At 32.0% G+C, this 22,298-nt stretch overlaps 5 protein-coding genes across 5 annotated transcripts; 1 reads left to right on the top strand and 4 right to left on the bottom strand.

Annotated features, from left to right (window-relative positions):
* Positions 1-293: 293 nt before the first annotated feature.
* LOC108557923 (cytochrome P450 9e2-like) lies at positions 294-4,118 on the bottom strand. The gene is made up of 4 exons (XM_017914659.1): positions 3,714-4,118; positions 3,486-3,649; positions 1,788-2,122; positions 294-1,737 (listed from the first exon to the last, which is right to left on the bottom strand). Exons 1-4 carry the CDS (start codon positions 3,917-3,919, stop codon positions 850-852), a joined length of 1,593 nt encoding a protein of 530 aa, XP_017770148.1. The 5' UTR covers positions 3,920-4,118; the 3' UTR covers positions 294-849.
* A 1,064-nt stretch (positions 4,119-5,182) lies between these two features.
* On the bottom strand, positions 5,183-7,397 carry LOC108557943 (cytochrome P450 9e2-like). Its single transcript, XM_017914695.1, has 4 exons — positions 7,083-7,397; positions 6,849-7,012; positions 6,124-6,458; positions 5,183-6,073 (listed from the first exon to the last, which is right to left on the bottom strand). The coding sequence occupies exons 1-4, from the start codon at positions 7,283-7,285 to the stop codon at positions 5,186-5,188; spliced, it is 1,590 nt and encodes a 529-aa protein (XP_017770184.1). The 5' UTR covers positions 7,286-7,397; the 3' UTR covers positions 5,183-5,185.
* An 894-nt stretch (positions 7,398-8,291) lies between these two features.
* LOC108557918 (cytochrome P450 9e2-like) lies at positions 8,292-11,073 on the bottom strand. Its single transcript, XM_017914645.1, has 4 exons — positions 10,671-11,073; positions 10,456-10,619; positions 9,294-9,628; positions 8,292-9,242 (listed from the first exon to the last, which is right to left on the bottom strand). The coding sequence occupies exons 1-4, from the start codon at positions 10,871-10,873 to the stop codon at positions 8,349-8,351; spliced, it is 1,596 nt and encodes a 531-aa protein (XP_017770134.1). The 5' UTR covers positions 10,874-11,073; the 3' UTR covers positions 8,292-8,348.
* A 713-nt stretch (positions 11,074-11,786) lies between these two features.
* LOC108557927 (cytochrome P450 9e2-like) lies at positions 11,787-16,709 on the bottom strand. Its single transcript, XM_017914673.1, has 5 exons — positions 16,637-16,709; positions 13,624-13,828; positions 13,405-13,568; positions 12,911-13,245; positions 11,787-12,859 (listed from the first exon to the last, which is right to left on the bottom strand). The coding sequence occupies exons 2-5, from the start codon at positions 13,824-13,826 to the stop codon at positions 11,972-11,974; spliced, it is 1,590 nt and encodes a 529-aa protein (XP_017770162.1). The 5' UTR covers positions 13,827-13,828; positions 16,637-16,709; the 3' UTR covers positions 11,787-11,971.
* A 1,894-nt stretch (positions 16,710-18,603) lies between these two features.
* On the top strand, positions 18,604-20,724 carry LOC108557953 (cytochrome P450 9e2-like). Its single transcript, XM_017914707.1, has 4 exons — positions 18,604-18,834; positions 18,885-19,048; positions 19,139-19,473; positions 19,526-20,724. The coding sequence occupies exons 1-4, from the start codon at positions 18,629-18,631 to the stop codon at positions 20,408-20,410; spliced, it is 1,590 nt and encodes a 529-aa protein (XP_017770196.1). The 5' UTR covers positions 18,604-18,628; the 3' UTR covers positions 20,411-20,724.
* The last annotated feature ends 1,574 nt before the right edge of the window (positions 20,725-22,298 follow it).

Here is a 22,298-nt window from a genome sequence, read left to right as displayed (position 1 = left end):
GATACAAGTCATATTTTTATAATAATCAAATATTATCATTTATTATCTACGCTTTTTTGTTATTGACTCACAGCGATAACTATGTTTGTACAAATTCAACACATGTAATTGATAATGATTTGGTAAACCTTGAAAATTCAGAAACGTAAATAGTAATTTTCTTGCGTTCATCCGATCATTAAAAATACCATTGACCGTTAATGGTTCTTTAATTTTCATGAATGTATTTTATTAATAATTAACCTAAACTCAAGTTCACTTGATCTTCGTTTGCTTTAAAAATATATTTAGTTACTGTTTTTGTTTCATGATGCAATAATGTAAAATACGTAATTTAACGATTACAAATATAATACATTGATTATGACCAAACGAAAAGGACGGAATCTACTCCATGTGATCCACTAGAAGAAAAAATATATAAGTAGTAGATGTAGTGGTCAATAATGTAGTCATTACTTAACCTCGCATAGTCAGATTTCGATCAGTGTGTATTCACTATAGTCTGGTTTGAACAAATTTATTTTAGTTTACATAAATCGTTTGTTTACACTTTATGCAATTAGTTCTTCAATTAGTCCGGGATGTACTTGCAAAAATACAAATAGTTTACATAGTGGAATCTATCTTACAAACTACTTGTACGCAGTGTTTACTTTCTTTTAATTATACTTTTATATTGTTAGTGAACATGCTATACCAACAACGTTTTTTAATCCAATTAGTTATTTGAATAGAAGTAATATGTATTTAAAGCTATCACTATTAACATAAAATCCTATGTATACAATTTTATACATTATGTGATATTTGTTGACACGGTTAACAAAATTTCAATTTGTAAAATAACTATTTTCTTGGTTTTAGTCCCAGCCAGTAACCTCCATCCGAGGTAAGATTAAATTGTTTCTTACTGATCCGTACAGGAATTACAGTCTTTGATGTAACGGTGATCTCAAATTTGGAAAGGATATGAAAGAATACGGTTTTGGTTTCCATTAGGGCGAAGCGTGAACCGATGCAGTTCCTTGGACCAATCCCGAACGGTAAATACGTATTTGAATTGATGTTGTGTTTATTCTCCTCACTAAACCGTTCTGGATCAAATATGTCTGGGTTCGGGTAATATTTAGGGTCATAATGGATACCAACGATGGGCACCCACAGAACGTCGTCAACCTTAATATGCAAAGGGCTTTCAGATTCTTTAACTGCAGGTATTGTGTATGGTTTAACACATACACGATCAGTTGCAATGGCAGAAGGCCACTTCCTTAACGTTTCAGAAATTACCATGTCCATGTACTTCATAGTAGACAACTTCTCGTATGTCAATTTTCCATCGCATTCGGCGTAGGTCTCATCAACTTCTTTCATAAGTTTTGATTGGATGTCAGGGTTGACTGCAAGTTCGTATGCCATGAAACACATCAAAGTAGATACAGTTTCGAATCCGGCGAAGAAAAAAATCAACGCTTGAGCTGTAATATCGTCATCGGTGATTTCATGCTTTTTTACTTTCATCTTTCCAATATCTGATTCTTCAACAGTAGCAAAACCGGTTTCATTAAAATTCGTTTCCTCCTCATGCTTCAATCTGCCTTTCCTCGCCTCCATCATCAAATTGATCATATCCGGTCTTATAATCCCATTATCTTCTCTCATCTTGATAGTTTCCTTCACAAGATTTTTGAAGAACCTATTAACATGTTCTTTGAACAAAGCGATATTGAGAACCTGAAATTAGTTTGAATAATACCTGCATTACAATTAAGATCTCTTTATACCTTGGCGATTTTTGGTAGTAGTATGAACAGTAGGACTTTTAGACTCTTAATTAAAGTCGTGAAGTCGGACGCCTCTCTAGCCATAACGTAGAATTCGTTCTTCGGCTCCTTCAGCGAATCGCATGTTACTCCAAAGGCACACGTTGCTATAACGTCGTTTGAGTAACGCGTGAAGATATCCTTCATCTCCATCGTAATTTCACCGTTATTGCTTGCTTCCAAGTGGAAATTTACGAACTTTTTGGCGCAATCGTTGATCAGGTTGAACATTGCTCGCATTTTACTGCTTGTGAAAGCCGGACTCAGCGTTGCCCTCATATCACGCCATATTTCACCTAAAATACAAAATAAAAAAATGTGAAATTTAAATCATCATAATAATATATTATACGTGACTCACATTTTTTCAATATTATAAACTAGAACTTTATTTAAAAGATAATAATTTTTATACATGTAGGAATAAATACAAAATTTTACTCCAACAAAATCAAATAATTTGATGCTAAACATATTATAAAACTATATATAACTTTTGTTCATGTAATTGTAACATACATACAGCCAAATATTAAAAACTAACCAAATGCAAGTGTACAATTCGGTTTAAGTCTGGTATTAAATTTTAAACTTAGTGCATTTAAGTGTTAATAATCATATTATGTTTAAGTTTTATTTTTAATCACCTTCATGGAAAAAGCTTGAAAAATTAAAAAAAATCGCTTACTTATTAGAATAAAACAAACAAAAGTTTAAAGATGTTTATACTGTTTTTAGAACATTTAGTTAGGTAATACAGTACATGCTTATACAAGTAACTCCAAGTGAAAGCACTATATAATACAAATTCTGAAGTGTTTCTTTAGTATTTGAAGTTTTTTTGAAGATAAAAATCCAAATATGTCAAGACAGTAAAAATGAAGTTATTAGAAAAATAAATAACAATAGGAACACTTTACTAATAAGTTGAACAAGTACTTTATGAGACAGATTTTTTTAAACAACCAAGTATTATTCATATACAGATATTACAGAAGAATTTATTTTTAATAAATGTAGAAAAAGAAAACTTTTATTCAGGTTTGGGCGATGTAGAAGAAAAACGCATTCAAACTACTGCTAATCGGTCAGTTTCGAATGAAATAAAAATAAGTTTCAATCCTAGTAAAGCAGTTTTTGGAAATAACAAATCGGATAAGATATGCTAAAACAGCGATTCTAAATCAGGGGCTACGGAAAGTATTCAGGTGCGAGAAAACATTATTAGACTTTTTATGTTTTGATATCTTTACAAATCAAAATAGTTTCCATAAGTCTAAGTTTATTTTAGCAAATACACATGTCAATCCAAAATTAATTAAAAAAAATATAACTTTCCTTTAGTGTTAAAAGATTATTTAACTGTTTGTTTAGAATAATTTCACTATTACTGTCAAAATAATTAATAATAGTATTTGTTTTTAAAGGTCAAGTACTATCCATAGTGCAACTGTTTTATTAATAAATAACAAAGTTCAAAAATATATTATTTACTGTTTTAAACTAAAAAAAAATAAAAATATTATGTATAAATTATAAACAATATATAATAATAAACATTCTGAATGTTTATATAACATTCGATAAATATTTAAAGTTGTAAATTAACTAATATTATATTTCTATCTTATTAAAATAAATGTAAATAATATTGCATACCTTTGAGAGCGAATAAGTTTTTATTCCACAAAGGATCGGATTTATCGGGAATAAAGCTCCTGTGATCCGTGAAATACTCGAAATCTTTGACAGTGATCTGCTTGATGAGGTCAGGATCACGCAGTATCAGTGTCGGACGCGTCATCTGATACATTCCTGTATATCTTTTGGACAGATAAAAACATAACGATGTTAATAGAATAATAACTGGAAATTCCAATTAAATACCTCTCATTTGGGAAACGCATGTAAGTCCTCTTGACCATGTCCAAGAAGGATTCCTTTCTCAAAAGAGTCCTCGAATTATCTCCGAAGATGGGAACCGGTGATCCTTGCGTGACATTTCTATCCTTCCAATAAAGTTGAGGTTTAATGAAGAAATAGTAAATCAGAATCACCGACGATCCCAATATCAGAAATAAAGTGATCATCATGGAAATACACCGAACGTTAAATATTTATATAACAAATTCACAATTCAACATGTCTCTGCGATCTCAGTTGCAGTAAGTTCGCAATCCGAGTTGGCCTTCGTTTGTTTTAAAGGAGTAGGGATCAGATATGCGTGTTGTTATTTATTTTATAACATTTCGAGCATCAACTTTCTTCCTGATCCCAATTGTCTCCTGCAATTACCCAGTAACTGCAATATACGTTAATTTGATTTTAAACGGCAATGACAACAATCCTAATAAACATGTGCTAATGAAAATAAACAAGTAAAACAAATAATAATAATTAATTATAAATAACAACTTGACTTGTCAACTTGAAACAAGTCAGTTTTTATAATTAAAAAATATTATTATTAATTATACGCTTGTTATAGTTTTTCACAGCGATAAATTGTTTGTACAGATTCATAGATGTAATTGAAATTAATTGAGTAAACCTTGAAAATTTAAAAAAATAAATAGTTTTTTTCACGCGTTCATCGTTCTCTTTTATTTTGACGACCATCATCTGCGAATGTTTAATGAATGTTGTTATTGTTCATGTTAAAATGTAAAATGGGCCTTTATGCGTTCATAACAATATACTGAATTGAACATGACCAAGCAAAACGAATCATTGTTACTTGTATGACAAAAAAAAACGACTTGGTAATTGTAAGAGAAAATACATAATAAATTATATAATTTACTACAAATTTATTATAATTTAAAACTTGTTCATTTGTTTGTAATATATAATAACTTAACTTAAATGCTATAAACAATTATGCATTCCCATGTGTAACTTCCTTCACCACCTTCCACAACAACCTTGTAACATACCATCTAACAAGGTATTTGGTATCATCTTTGGCTACTGGTCAACAGCATCAACAAAAATTATCTACAAACTGAAGTCCATACACCAATATCAATGGATAACTCCATCACAGCAATATGATCGTTATCGTGTGTTGCTCCACACAGGAAAATGGTTGGACCACTGCTATAGTGATGATTTCGGTGATGGTTTTCTTCTCTATGGAGCTGCCTGTTACTGATTCATTAAAGTGCCTTGAATTAGTATATGATATGTGTACGAGGCGACGAGCAGGAGACACATGCAGTATTAAATGCATACTGCAAGCTATTAATATTAACATAAAATATTAATTGTATATATATCTTCTTGCTTTCTAATATATGGTACATTATACATGACATTTGATAAGGTTAATTAATTTTAAAAAAAGTTTCGTAAAATAACTATTGTCTCGGTTTTAATCCCAACCAGTAACCCCCCTCCGCGGTAATATTGAACTGTTTCTTGCTTATCTGAATAGGAACAACCGTCTTTGATGTAACGGTGATCTCGAATTTTGATAGGATATGAAAGAATACGGTTTTTGTTTCCATAAGGGCGAAGCGTGAACCGATGCAGTTCCTTGGACCAATCCCGAACGGTAAATACGTGCTTGATTTGATGTTATGCTTATTTTCTTCACTAAATCGGTCTGGATCGAATGTGTCTGGGTTCGGATAAAGCTCAGGATCATAATGCATACCAATGATAGGCAACCATAAAACATCGCCAATCTTAATATGCACCGGACTTTCGGATTCATTAACTGCAGGTATTGTATATGGTTTAACGCAAACACGATCAACTGCTATTGCCGAAGGCCATTTCCTCAGGGTCTCAGAAATGACCATGTCCATGTACTTCATAGTAGCCAACTTGTCGTAGGTTAATTTTCCGTTGCATTCAGCGTACATCTCATCAACTTCGCTCATAAGTTTTGACTGGATGTCAGGACTGACTGCAAGTTCGTAAGCCATGAAACACATCAAAGTGGATACAGATTCAAATCCGGCGAAGAAGAAAATCAACGCCTGAGCTGTAATATCGGTATCGGTAATCTCCTGCTTCAACACTTGTGTCTTTCCAATATGCGATTCTTCGACAGTAGCAAAACCGCTATCATTGACATTTGTTTCTTCATCGTACTTCAACCTGCCTTTCCTGGCCTCCATCAGCAAATTGATCATATCCGGTCTTACAATCCCATTATCTTCTCTCATCTTTATAGTTTCCTTCACGAGATTCTTGAAGAACTTACTGACATGTTCATTGAAGAAAGCAATTTTGAGCACCTGAAATCAGTTTGAATAACAACTTCATTGTAATTAATTTTTCAATATACCTTGGCAATTTTTGGTAGTAATATGAAAAAGAATATTTTTAAATTCTTAATTATGCTGCTGAAGTCGGACGCCTGTCTACCCATAACGTAGAATTCGTTCTTTGGCTCTTTAAGCGAATCGCATGTTACTCCAAAAGCGCACGTAGCTATAACGTCATTCGCGTAACGCGTGAAGATATCCTTCATTTCTACCGTAATTTCACCATCTTTGCTTGCTTCCAAATGGAAATCTATGAACTTTTTAGCGCAATCGTTGATCAGGGTGAACATTGCGCGCATTTTACTGCTCGTGAAAGCTGGACTTAATGTTGCCCTCATGTCACGCCATTTTTCACCTGCATAAGAAACATATTAACTTACATTTTAAATGTATACAACCAAAATCACAACTAAATCTTCACAACATAATGTACAGCAATTCTAAATATAATATTTAACTGATCAAATAACTTATAAGTTTATTAATTAAACTTAATGTCTCTCAATTTATCTTATCCTTATTTATATATAACACATAGTTACAGTCATTTAAATAATCTAATTTAAATAATATTAGTTTTATTATTCTAAATATATACAAATATTTGGAAAAAATGGTTTATAAGCAAATATTTAAAAATGTTATTAACTATTGTTATAAGACAGCCTTGAAAATTAAAATTATTCAATTTGCAAATTACTTTATAATTTATTTCTTATTAGAATAAATACATAATTTTGCATACCTTTGAGAGCGAATAAGTTTTTATTCCATAGAGGATCGGAATTATCAGGGACAAAGCTCCTGTGATCAGTGAAATACTCGAAATCTTTGACGGTAATCTGCTTGATGAGGTCAGGATCACGCAGTATCAGTGTAGGAACGGTCATCTGATAGATGCCAGTGTATCTATTGGACATATCAGCATAACCAATGGTCATAAAAAAATAACAAAAATTTCCAATTAAATACCTCTCACCTCTCATTTGGGAAACGCATATAAGTCCTCTTGACCATTTCCAAGAATGATTCCTGTCTCAGAATTGTCCTCTTGTTGTCTCCGATGATGGGAACCGGCGGTCCTTGCGTGACATTTCTCTCCTTCCAATAAAGTTGAGGTTTAATTAAGAAATAGTAAATCAAGATCACCGATGATCCCAATATCAGTAAAAGAGTAAACATCGAACGTTAAGTATTCAATTAAGAATGGTACTTGTCTTTGCGAGTTCAGCTGCAATACTAATAAGTTCGCAGTCCGAGTTGCTTTTCATTTGTTTTAAAGGGGACATCTGTAGGAGGGATAAAAGATGCGCGTTGATAATTATTTCACAACATTGCAACTTTCTTCCTGTTTCCAATTGCCTCAGGCAATTACCTCCACTCTTAACGTTACATTTGCAGTCCCTCCGGCAGCCTGAATGACGTATCTCCAATATGCGTTCAATTATTTTTAAATCCTCATGTAAATGATCAACGGAAATAAACATTGTTTAATATTAATGCATTCAATTTAGATTCAATAATGGTTGAAGAGAATTGGTGTAAGTTATTTTTTTATAAAAAAACAATTTGTTATCATTTATTATCTACGTTTCTGTTTTAATGATTCACAGCAATAAATGTGTTTGTACAGATTCAAATATGTAATTGAGACTAATTGAGTAAACCTTGAAAATTGTAAAACGTAAATTGCATTTTTCTCGAGTCCATATGAACATTTACCAATAATAATTCTTTAATTTATCTGGATGAAATGTTATTAGTTAACATTAAATTATATTTAGGTGTGATTATTAAAAATACAAGTAGATTAGCGAATGTTGTTATTATTTTTGTATCAGGTTACAATAATGTAAAATGCGCAATTTAACGAATAAAAATAAAATGAATGATTATCACCAACCGAAACAGATCAATGTTTATTTACGAGGATACAGGACAAAGTTTAATACTTTAATAAAAGACTGTTAATTGGGAGGTAGATGCAGAATTTACATAATTAATTCTTAAATTTACTAGAAAGTTGGAGATATTATATAGGAAATAAAAAATAATTTAGTAGTTCAATAAAATTCATACGTTAATCTTAAATATTACTTTAAAGCTCATTAAAATTATATTAGTTAATTTGAGTGTATAAGTTAATTGTAATTTTAATTTAAATTATTATAATATATTCAATAGTAGTGAAGCACTATTAAATGTAAGCAAATGCATAAATTAATATTCATCTAAAAAACTCAAATTATGCATCGTATTGTCTAGGTTTTAGACCGAGCCAATAGCCATCTTCTGAAGTAAGGTTGAACTGTGTCTTACTCATTCGAACAGGAATAACTGTCTTTGATGTAACCGTGATTTCGAATTTGGAGAGAATCTGGAAGAAAACAGTTTTGGTTTCCATGAGGGCGAAGCGAGAACCGATGCAGTTCCTCGGACCAATCCCAAACGGAAAATATGTGCTTGAATTGATGTTGTGCTTGTTTTCTTCACTATATCTGTCTGGATCAAATGTGTCTGGATTTGAGAAATATTCAGGATCATAATGGATACCAACGATGGGAAACCATACAGCATCGCCGACCACAAGATTCACCGGTCTTTCGGATTCTTTAGCAGCAGGTATTGTGTATGGTTTAACGCAAACACGTTCAGCGGCAATCACCGAAGGCCACTTCCTTAGAGTTTCTGAGATTACCAAGTCCATATACTTCATAGTAGCCAACTTCTCATAGTTCAATTTTCCATCGCATTCTTCATAAGTATCATCAACTTCGGCTATAAGTTTAGCCTGAATGTCAGGATTGACTGCTAGTTCGTAGGCCATGAAACTCATCAATGTTGATGATGTATCAAAACCGGCGAAGAAGAAAATCAACGCCTGAGCTGTAATATCTATATCGGTGATCTCATGCTTCTTCATTTGCATCTTTCCAATATGCGATTCTTCGACAGTAGCGAAACCGGTGTCATTAAAATTCGCTTCCTCGTGCTTCAATCTACCCTTCCTCGCCTCCATCATCAAATTCAGCATATCCGGCCTTACGATCCCATTTTCTTCTCTCAACTTTATAGTTTCTTTTACGAGATTCTTGAAGAAATTGCTAACTTTTTCGTTGAACAAAGTGATATTAATAACCTGAAAGCAATTCGATTAACATATGCGTTACAGTTTCTATTTTGTTAATACCTTGGATATTTTCGGCATTAAAATGTATAGGAAAAATTTTAGATTTTTAATAAAACTGGTGAAGTCAGATGCTTCTCTGCCCATCTCGTAGAATTCGTTTTTCGGTTCCTTCAGCGAGTCGCAAGTTACTCCAAACGCGCACGTGGCTATAACGTCGTTCGAGTAACGCGTGAAGATATCCTTCATCTCCACCGTAATTTCACCATCTTTACTTGCTTCCAAGTGAAAATCTACGAACTTCTTGGAGCAATCGTTGATCAGGGTGAACATTGCGCGCATTTTGCTGCTCGTAAAAGCCGGACTCAATGTTGCCCTCATATCACGCCATTTTTCACCTGTAAAACAAAAATATGTATGGAAATTTTTATTAATTATTTCTCTTGTTATTTTAAACAAATGTTTATTTTATATATTTTAGGAAAATGTTTAGAATCGCTAGTATATACTACTATAATCTTTGTATAATTTTTTTAGATATTGCTATTTTTAGAGAAGTTAAAATCTTCACTACCGACACCCCTCTTCCACCCTCTATAACCTGGTCACCTTCCCAAACATCCTCGAACACATAAGAAAACTCCAAGGCCGACTCGCTTCACGCATAGCCCTTCAAGATCACCCCACCCTCTCACTCTTCAAACCCCCTTTAGGTGCAACATTCTGCAAAGTGCCAAAGGAAAAAATCCCTCACCCCCCTGCCGTGCTGGCGTCCTACGCTAACTCCAACGACCCCACATTAATACAACTTCTCCAAGACTTTAAAAAACACTCCCCCTCAGTGATGTAAAACATTCGTTTATTCGTTTTTTCGAGCAGTGAAGTGATCTGTTTAAGTAGTGCATATATATTTGTGTCCTGTTACTCTGTTTCTAATATTTATTTGTGTTCTTCTATCTCTGTTTATTTTCTTATTATTATTGTTGATGTTTTTTTTTTGTTTTGTAAACCCTATTCACAGAAGGCTGAAAGAGGCTAAAGCCCTTAACAGTCTACAAAATTGAAATTGAGAAGTTAAAATTTGGAAACTCTACCATCAACAAGAATTAATCATTCAAACATTGGATATGTTAGTTGTTCAAATATTAAACTTGTAATAAGTTCAATCAATATTAAACTAATAGCAATTATTACTCAAATCAAGGTAACAATAATGTTTGCATACCTTTAAGAACGAATAAATTTTTATTCCACAACGGATCGCAATCATCGGGAACGAAGCTTCTGCGATCCGTGAAATAATCAAAATCTTTGACGGCTATCTGCTTGATGAGATCAGGATCGCGCAGCATCAGTGTTGGAGTAGTCATCTGGTAGATGCCTGTATACCTATTGGACTAATCTATTCATTCTAATCAATTAGAAATTTTAGTTCAATACCTTTCATTCGGAAAACGTATGTAAAGTCTTTTGATCATTTCAAAAAAAGATTCCTTTCTCATTACAGTTTTTAAGTTATCTCCGATGATAGGAATCGGTGGGCCTTGCGTGACGTTCCTGTCTGACCAATAAAGTTGGGATTTAAGAAATACATAGTAGAACAGGATCACCGCCAATCCAAATATTAGCAGAAGAGTAAACATCGTTAGAAGCGCACCGAATGATAGGAAATTTCAACTGATAGGAAATCGTACACGCTTATTGAGTCGTAACTGGAATACAAATAAATGGTAGTGCCACTGTTTATTCATTTAATCTAAACTTAACTCCTATGTGGTGGGGATTAGATACGTAGTGGGCGTTGTTACGAATTCATAACATTCTTACATAACCCAACACACAGAGCCATTCGGTAACTCTTATTCAAGTCAATTTAAACCGACAATAACAACAATACTCATTACCAAATGATGATAAAAACTACCAAACAGATATTAATAATTTATTTAGATTTAGTACTGAATAATCTGAATAATCAAAACAGACTAATTTTTGAATAATTAGATAATAGATAAATACATTAAAAACATACTTCATTAAAAACGTACGTACGTACATTTAAATAGACGGATTTTTACGCAATTCATCCACACCCATAATTGAGATTAATTGAAAAACCTTGGGAAGCCAAAAATATAAATAGCAATTATACTATTTACATTTTCGGTTCTCCGACCATTCGTGCTCATCCGACCATTTAAATTCATTGAGCGTGCATTTAACCTTGAGGTGATTCAAATAACAACAAACCTTTTGTTTGTTTCATCATTTACCGTTAGGTTTAGGATTTATAAAATATAATTATCTTAGATTGTTACTATATTTAATTCCTAGTATATATGCAGAATACATTACACATTTTCATCTGTTATATAAATTGTTTAAAATTAATAACATGGAAACCCAGCAACTAGAATAAACTAAACAAGTTATTTAAGTTTACGACCATTCAAATATTATTTTATAATTGTAGAATAAGTAATGTTGCATTTAGAGTAGTTTGCTCTAAATTATTTGTGCAAAATCGTCGATTTCGTTCAAATTGTATATTTTACTTCTTTTCATGTCAAAGCCCCAAATTATAATTACTGAAACTGATTTTAGTTTTAAAAAAAATTAAATACATACAATTCTGACTGAAATGTGATGATTGAATGTAAAGATAAGTGTGTACTAAAGATATTGAATTATAAGCATCATTGAACGGTTAAATTACATACGCATAATTGTTTTAAGAAAACCTATTTCCTAGGCTTTAAACCAAGCCACCACCCGCCCTCCGCAAGAATATTAAACTGTTTCTTGTTGATTTGAATAGGAACCACAGTTTCTTTCACAACCGTGATCTCAAATTTGGAGAGTATGTGAAAGAATATAGTTTTCGTTTCCATGAGGGCGAAGCGCGATCCGATGCAGTTCCTTGGACCAATACCGAATGGTAGATACGTGCTTGAGTTGATGTTATGCTTGTTCTCTTCGCTGAATCTGTCCGGATCAAATGTATCTGGATTTGGGTAATATTCAGAATCGTAATGGAGAGCAATGATGGGCAACCATAAAATGTCGCCAACCTTAAGATGTACTGGTTTTTCGGATTCCTTTACCGCAGGTATAGTGTATGGTTTAACGCAGACACGATCAGCTGCAATCGCCGAAGGCCATTTTCTTAGAGTTTCAGAGATGACCATGTCCATGTACTTCATTATAGCCAACTTCTCGTATGTCAGTTTTCCATCGCATTCGGCGTAAGTCTCATCAACTTCGGTGATAAGTTTAGCCTGAATGTCAGGATTGACTGCAAGTTCGTATGCTATGAAAGACATTAATATGGACACTGATTCGAAGCCGGCGAAGAAAAATACCAATGCCTGAGCAGTTATATCTATATCAGTGATCTCATGCTTCGTCGCCTGAGTCTTTCCAATATGCGATTCTTTTACAGTAGCAAAACCAGTTTCGTTGTAATTCGCTTCCTCTTCGTACTTCAACCTGCCCTTCCTCGCTTCCATAAGCAAATTGATCATATCGGGTCTAATAATCCCATTTTCTTCTCTCATTTTGATAGTTTCCTTTACGAGATTCTTGAAGAAATTGGACACATTTTCATTAAACAGAGGGAGTTTGAGCATCTAAAATCAATTCGTTTAATAAATAAAATTTCTGTATCATTTTCAATCTACCTTAGCAATATTTGGTACAAGAATATACATAAATATAACAATATTCTTCATGACGCTGCTGAAGTCGGTTGCTTCTCTACCCATCACGTAGAATTCGTTCTTCGGCTCCTTCAGCGAATCGCATGTTACTCCAAAGGCGCACGTCGCTATAACGTCGTTCGAGTAACGCGTAAAGATATCCTTCATTTCCACTGTAATTTCACCATCTTTGCTAGCTTCCAAATGAAAATCTATGAACTTCTTAGCGCAATCATCGATCAGATTGAACATTGCACGCATTTTGCTGCTAGTGAAAGCCGGGCTCAATGTTGTCCTCATATCACGCCATTTTTCACCTAATTAAACAAAAACTATTATGAATTACTGTTAAATTTAATACAAAATCAGTAAACAACAGTTTTTAGTCTAAAAATATATAAGAATGAATATAAGATTTATTGTGCACAATTTACCTTTTAGAGAATAAATAGCTTAAATATTATAATGTAATTTACCTTTAAGTGAAAATAGGTTTCTGTTCCATAATGGCTCGGATTCGTCCGAGACAAGAGATCTATGATCGGTAAAATATTCGAAATCTTTGACTGTAATCTGCTTGATCAAATCTGGATCACGAAGCACCAGTGTTGGGGTGGTCATCTGATAAATACCTGTATACCTAATTACAAAAAAATGTTGTTGATGCAATACTTCCTGACAATATTAATAAATACCTCTCATTCGGAAAGCGATTGTACGTCCTTTTGATCATATCCACAAACGATTCCTTCCTCAGTGCATTCTTTAAGTTATCACCTGCGATGGGAATCGGTGGTCCTTGCGTAACATGGTTGTGCTTCCAGTAAAGTTGAGGCTTAACTAATAAATAGTAGATCAGGATCACAGCCGATCCCAATATCAACAAAAGTGTCAGCATTTCTGAAATTAATTAAATTAAAAAAATTCAATCAAAGAAAACATATTTTAAAAAAAAGTATATCTTTAACAATTTTAACTTTAAGTAAAAACTAATAGTTAATATGCGTTTCGTTTCTGTATGTTTACATTCGAAATGTATGCTCAATTTAGTTGATTATCTAACCATAAGTGGATTTTGTTATGTAAATAAACATAAAACTAATTTGTTCAACCTTGATGATCTGAAAACGTGAATGGTATTCGATACATGTTCGACTGATCGTTACAACATTCATTGATTATGCATAGTTCAGTATGTTATTATGCATTAACTGTTTTGATTTCCCGAGTTTAAATCAATTAAAATTTAGGATTGTATTGGGTCTTAACATAACATATTTCAACAGAAAATTACAACAAATACATAATATATTAGTGACTCTAATATATTCTCCTTTATTATTCACAACTTCTTCCCAACGAAAAATAAAATTAATAATTAATAGTTGATAGTTGATAGTTATGTCGTGGCCGACCAATTTATTATCATCTATTGTATAACTAATATGTATATTTCTTAGGTCCACCACTTTCCTATTAATTATTACAAAGCATATTTCATGTATCCAACAAATATACTAAGGGATACTTGTTCGTGATTATTTAGAATAACTTGTGGAATATTCCGAAGGACGATAACACATTAAACCATATATATAACAGCCTTCTTCAGCTTCTAAATATTTGGGTAGAATCATAAAACTTAGATAAAGATGGTTGTATATTTCACTCAAAACTGATTTCCTTACCTCCCACACAGCCCATTTTTGAAATAAACACATTTTTGTATAATATAATTTTGTCTTAGCTTGTCTTAGCACTGTCTTCCTATTTACTAACTTGAGAATGAAACTCTTAGTTAATAATCCATGAGATCAGCTATTGTATAGTTGACTTCTCAATAAAAACTCTGATGTGTATATTAAAACTAATTAAGAATATTGCATTTAATATTCATAAACCCCCCTAAGACACCACAACGACATAACTACAAGATAATGCAGTGTCCCGAGATTTCTTAATCCCGGGACATGACAGTTAATCATTTTAAAACCATCGACGAGATGTTCTTTTATTCATAGCATCTTCACCGTACGCGAATATCGCGAACAGAAGGAGGTGTCGAAAGTGTTCACTTTTGTCCATGTCCATTTTTATATTTAAAGGCATGTACAATAAAATAATGGTTGTAACCTAAAAGCAAACACAATTTCATGTAGAGCAAAATAAAACTTTCCAATTACGTATAATCTTTACAAATTATTTTTACTTTTGGCGCGCATTTTTTTAATTTGAAGAAAACGGACAGGACTTTTATAAACAACCAGTACAATTTTCAATTAAAATTATTTACTGTTCAAGATGTTAATCATTATGTATTAGATGAATAGATAATCGGTATCATTTGCCAATTTAGAACAAATATAATCTAATAAAACTATTTGCTAGAGTTAAAGTATTATTATTATTATTGTCATAAAGAATGAGTAATTCATAATAAAATTAGAACATAAATTTATATTTATATTGATTAATCAAAAGTATATAACGATAATAATTATATCACTTTTTACTTTTATTATCTACGCCATTTCTTTCAAACTTCATTACGTGCTTAGAAAAAAAAAATCATTATCGGTCATGCTAATCTCAATCATAGTCTAATCAAAATGTTTATAATTCAACTTGATATACAGTGGAAATTCGCTTAACAAGCACCTCACATTTCTCTTAACGAGCAAAATTAATTGTAAGAAAAATTACTTGCTTAACCGCATAACGAGTGAGGATGAGAAGAGAAGTCCATGTACATAATGGAACAAAACAGAACATGATGGTTTTTAATAGAAAATTAAAAAAAACATTGTTAGCAAAGAATATTAAAACAAATATAGATGAAATTAAAGATGTTTGAATGACATTGAAAAAATGTTTATTTTTTAATGAATATGATCCTGATTTGGGAAAAAGTGTAAAACGATTATTAAATACATTAACTCCTTAAAGGCAATTGATAATGAAAGATAAAAAGCACTCATATTTTAAAAATGTGATTGCACTTTGAATGTAAGTGAATTAATTTTGTTTATGAAGAAACGTATTACCATTCTTTGAATAATACTATGTTTTACCTATGAAAAGGAAGTTTCGCTTAACGAAGTAATATCGCATCATCCTATTCGTTAATCGAAGTATGGCTGTACAATATATACAACGTTCAAAAAAGAAACCATAAATTAAATATGCATCTTAGTCTTAACACGTATTACATTCAAACATTATACACAGTTGAAGGTGATTACGATCTATGGACAAATAACATATTGCCATAAAAAACGTAAATTTAAATAATTGATTTACTGTACTTTATGCTTATTACCGCACAAAATGCAAACGAATATCTCAAAAAAACATCATTATTTACATAAGTTTTTAACACATATCTAAAAAAAAGAGTACTGGTTATTGTATAATTTGTTTTATAAAAATAAACTATGATTGATGAACACTATTGCATACGTTACAAAACATGTATACGTTACAAACATGTATAATAATATTGATAAATATAAACAACTTAAAGTAACTAATAATAAACATTTCGAAACATACTGATTCCATATGATTTTTATTCGCATTAAATCATTTCGCTTTAGTTAAATATTGTTGCGATGAAGCAAACGTTTTATCATGAGTCATCATCAGATGCAGCGCAGAAAAATATATAATGATACAGTTAACTGGATTTATCAATTAAATTTGACCTACCTCGAGAAGATGTGCGCACGTCGCATGGATTGCACTCGTACTGCGGTTTTCGACGGGAACCGCTATAACTAGCATCGGAGAACAGGTTATTGAGTCATATGATGAAATATAACGAAACCAAATTCTTTTTGTTTCATTAATATGAAAATATTATTCTATAAACTATCATCCCAAATATTACCAAAAATCTTATCATTATATTTTGCAAACCAATAATCTATAAGTGTTTTGTTTATGTAACATCTGGAAGGTCAATTATTAATAGATGAAATTAGTCAAGACGCATATTACTGTATTGAATGAAATTCAAATACGCTTAAGACATATAAATAATTAATTTAGCTCCAGGCAGTTACAAATTTTAACCAATAAAATGTCGTGTCCCGTTATGGAATATCTTAGGACATAATAATTTGTAGTTTTGTCGATGTGGAGTCCTAGTGTATTTAATAATATTTATTTAAGACTGCGATGACTGAGTTGTGCAGCATATATTGCTGCTCAAGAGTTACACTAGAACTCATATGTGCCTCGCTAGGGCTAGAACTAACACTAGGCCTAGGATTTGGGAAAGTGACATTAATGGGTAGCAACAACCAATAAAAACATGAAGGATATCTCATCGTTTCACCAAAAAGATTTTATAGTCCTTCGCAGATTTTGCACCGCCCTTTGGAAAATTCCATAACAATGTAATTATTAATACATAGTACATATTGACATAGTTATCAATAATTAATAATACTGTGGTTCTACAAAATATTAATTAATTGAATGCGAAAACACTACTGTACATAGTATTTTAGATGAAATGTGGCTAAGAAATTTTTGTAATAAATATATAACTAATGTAATAGGAAACAAACAAACAAATGTTGTATAAAATAACATGTAAATACAGTGGTACTTCGGAATACGTCTGCATCTTGTTTGGACGCGAAACCCAAACTGTTTGGAATACTACTCTCGTGCGCAATAGGCATAAGCAATGTTCTTCAGACATATTTTTGGTAAACGTCAAATCTGATGATCGTTAAGTTTGTAAGCTACATTTGCAAACCCATAAATGTTTTAATTTTATAGTTAAAAAAAAAAACCTTTACATTAGATTCATACGATAATCTGGTTTAAGTTATTTGATTCATTTTAGGACTTCCACAAATTGTATTCACGTTTACAAAACAATATTTGTACTCAAATCAGTTAATTTCAGTCGACTTTCACTTGAAGAACTCACTTTAACATAACATAAGTTCGATAATATATGATTATGTATGTTTCTCTTTCCAAACTAACGAACAAATATTTGTATATACCAGATTTTTTTTAATGAATCTCGAAATGACAGTTGTCAAATTGAGTAACTGTTGAAATACTCTTAGCTATTGGGTCGCAGTACAACTACAAACAAATATGGACTGCATAGAGAAACTGCTCTAAACATCTTTATTATGTATTTAAGAGTCGTTAATTGTTACAAATTGCTCATGATATAAATTAAATACAAATTAAATATAAAAAATAATTTATAAATGATGACCATTAAAAAAAAATCTATAAGAAAAAATTAAAAAGTGTTCCGACAATAAAATTGTTGTTCGTATGAACCAACAAATCAAGTTAATGCAAGCATTTATTTGGGAATATACCATCCCATTAACATTCATTTGCTGTATATTATCTTACAAATTTTAACTCTCAGAAAATCTATATTTATAATGTGGATAATATTTCGTGGACTAATCTAGTTAAGTGAATATTTAGGTCCGTCATAATTATTAACGAATATCTACTATATTCATTTCTTCTTTTCGAATTATCTTTTTCGGTTTCGATTTTTTCTTTGTTTGAAAAAATAACACGACCGTTTTGAGTTTTTAAATCACAGCGAATTCAGCTTTTGATTTATTCTGTATATAGTAGAATATATAGAAAACTGAAACATTGCTTACTAAAATTTTAATGTTAAACTAATAAGATAAAGCAATCATCATGTTGCAAGAATTACTTATCGTACTCTTAGTAATTCTCGTAAATTTATTCTACTTCGCAATATTACGCCATTCCTACTGGATTAGAAAAAATGTCCGCCAATCGTTGCCTGTGCCCTTCTTAGAGGACAATCTCCGTAAATCATTCGGAATGGAATCGTACTTGGATATGATTAAGAGGCTTTACAACCAATTTCCTGAAGAAAGGTGATAACTCATATAAATATGGTTTGTCGTTAACCAATGTTACTTTTCAGATATTCCGGCTATTATCAGGTAGGATGTCCAATATTGGTAATCCGAGATCCGGAGTTAATAAGGATGGTGACCATCGACGATTTTGATCACTTCTCAGAACACAGGCACCTGTTACCTGAAGGCTTGGATCCCTTATGGAGCAGGAATTTGTTTGCGTTAAAAGGTATACTTTATGAAAACTATTTTTTGCCGATTTGTACACCAATCATCGTGGTGTACATTCTGATTAATTGATGTATACTTTGAATTTTAGGTAATGAATGGATAAAGATGAGAACAATCTTAGTTCATGCATTTTCTTCCGACAAAATGCGAGCTATGTTCTGGTTTGTAAATAACTGTGCAATACAGCTAAGGGATTACATTGCGAAGGAGACGCAAGAAGGTCCGATAGTCCGCGAGGTGCAGGGCATCTTCACGCGTTACACCAATGAAGCAATAGCGTCATGTGCGTTCGGCGTCACGAATAAAGATGTAATTGAAACCGGAATCGATTTGTACAAAGTGGGTATGGCAATTACAGACGTCAGTGATTTATGGAAATCTATAAAATTGTATCTAGTCAATTACATGCCTTCGATCACCAAAGTATGTAAAATAGATATTGCTCTTTGAACAATTATTGACAATTCAATTCCAGTATCTCAATGTAAGAATGTTTAGAAAAGAATCAGCTGCTGACTTCTCGGCCGTAATCGCCAATAACTTGAAGATGCGTGAAGACTTAAATATCGAGCGACCGGATATGATCAATATATTGTTAGAGGCGCGCAAAGGGAATCTGAAATTCAAAACTCAAGAGCATGACTCCGACTTTGCTACGGCTCAAGTATCTGATATCACGAAAGATGTGGAAACAACGACGGAGATTTCAGATGTCGATATCACCGCTCAAGCCTTAATCTTCTTCACCGCCAGCATCGAAACCGTCTCCACTGCGTTGATCTTCATGAGTTACGAATTAGCTATGAATCCGGATGTACAGAAGAGGCTGCAAGATGAAATAGATCAGATGTCACTGAATTCAAGAGGTAAATTAATATACAAATCATTATCCAAGATGAAATACATGGATATGGTTATTTGGGAAACCTTGAGGAAGTGGCCGTCCTATGTTGCCGTGGACCGATCTTGCGTAAAACCATACACTATTCAACCCACCAGACCTAATGAAACTGCCGTTCATCTGGACTTGGGTGATGTTCTCCTTCTACCAATCATAGGCATCCATAGAGATCCCGAATACTTCCCTGAACCAGATAAATTCGACCCGGAGCGATTCAACGATGAGAACATAGACAACATAAAGCTCTTCACTTACAATCCTTTCGGCTACGGTCCAAGAAACTGCATCGGATCCAGCTTCGCTCTTATGGAAATTAAAACAGTTTTCTTCCATCTACTATCAAAGTTCGATATTGAAATAGTGGAACAAACAAAAGTTCCTGTAGAAATCTGCAAGAAAAAGTACAATTTAGCAGCCAAAAACGGAATTCATTTGGGATTTAAAAGAAGACAATTTTAATCTTTATATTAATTGGAGATTTCAACTAAATCTCGTAATCTTATAAATCAAAAGGGTATTTCATATTATATACCTTATTTTAAATTTTTAAATCAATATTATTCAAATTTTAACATACATATTGCCTATGAAACAATAGTATATTTGTATTAATTCAATCATTTGCTTTCATACGGCTTTTCCAAATGTTCTTACAGTTGACGGGCATTTGCCCAAGATAAACTTGTGTATTGTGAAAATATTTTAATTTGTTATTTACTAAAACACATATTTGTAATTTTTTGTCAATATAGAAATTACATATTATCCAAAATTATTGTTCCTAATATTACTTACTCCAACTATTCAGAAACAAATGCTAATTTTCATATAATGCAGAATAAAAATTGATGCAACTAATTTCATATTACGCGGTTTTTATATAAGAATTATTTTAAGAATTATTTCGGGTAAAGATTTCAGAATTTAATGATAATGTTTTAAATGCCTTTGAAGACGAAAATGGGTAATAAAGAAGGGTTTGATACAATTTAAATTGTAATGATGTAATGAAAATGGAATTTGATCTGGCTAAAAAATTTGAAGACGGTACGAATTTATACATACACCGACTTTTTAAAAAAACGATTTTCAAATTTCAACTTTTCTACAAATTAGAGACAAATATTTTTTACAACTTATTTTCTTTCTATTTAAATTTATAGTAAATTAAAAATAGTACAAAACAAAATTTCAGAAAACAAAACTTCAGTAATATATTGATGCTCTGCAATTCCACTATTTCATTTGACTGTGAATCTGCTGCTATCCTTAACACTGTCATTGTCCATCGACATGGCTGAATGAGGTTCAGCATATGGACCTTATGCTGAACCTCATTCATTTGACTGTCCATCTGTGATGAACGATGCCCTATTGCTGCAAGCACCGATAGGGCTCACAAAGGGCCTGGCTTGACCAGGATTCGAACCGGCGCCCATGAATTCGTAGCGACTTAATCATTCGGCTATTTTACTCCATAGAAAACTATATAGATAAACGAATAATAGAGTTATTTATATTAATGATTATAAATATTTTTTTATTTCTTATTTTTTTTTCAGAAAATATGATTTTAAAAAGGAAACAATGTCTAAAAAAATGATTGCTTGACCAAGTCCGTGTTTTAGATACAAAATTTGCAGAAATATACAATACTCTCTCATTTTCATTTCGATCTAAGCTTATATATAACAGATGTTTACCAAATGTGTATGTTTGTATAATTATTTTCGATGACATATATTTTAGTAGACATCTTTCTTCTTTTGCATAAGCAAACAAAAATTAATATTAGTTAAAGAGTCTGGACATCCGCAATTTCGCAATCCGCAATCTCGCAAAAGTTTAAGCTGTTTCCCGATTTATACCAGAGACGATTTTATGTCGAAACATTTGGTTTTAATCAAATAATAATTTAATTTTTATATTTTAAGTCTAGCCTCAAAAACCAGTATTTTAGTTGAAAAAAAAAAAGATTTTGAGTTGTATTTCAAACCCGAGTAAGAATTAACTAATTTTTTTTAATAACTATGAGTTAGTGTTGGTTCATAAATGAATAAAAATTATAACGCAAATATTATTGAAATAATATATAATTAATTAATAAAAAATAATACTATAGATAGTGGAGACTCGACGATAAGCATGATTTTTTTACAAGACATTAAAAACAATTGTAGATTTGATAGATTATATGAGTTATCTGTTCATCAGCGTAGATTACACGCAATTGGATTTGAAAACAATAATATTAGAGAGGGGAGACTAAAAACTAGCGGCTAAAAGAATTCTGATCGGGCAGTTCAGTATTTCAAAGCAGGTTGAACGCAGTTAATGAACGAGGTCA

This window comes from Nicrophorus vespilloides, unplaced genomic scaffold (genome assembly GCF_001412225.1).
Source record: "Nicrophorus vespilloides isolate i.1.1-1 unplaced genomic scaffold, Nicve_v1.0, whole genome shotgun sequence".
Lineage (NCBI taxonomy): Eukaryota > Metazoa > Arthropoda > Insecta > Coleoptera > Silphidae > Nicrophorus > Nicrophorus vespilloides.
Note: the sequence above shows the minus strand (reverse complement) of the source record. Positions and strands in the feature narration are given on the sequence as shown.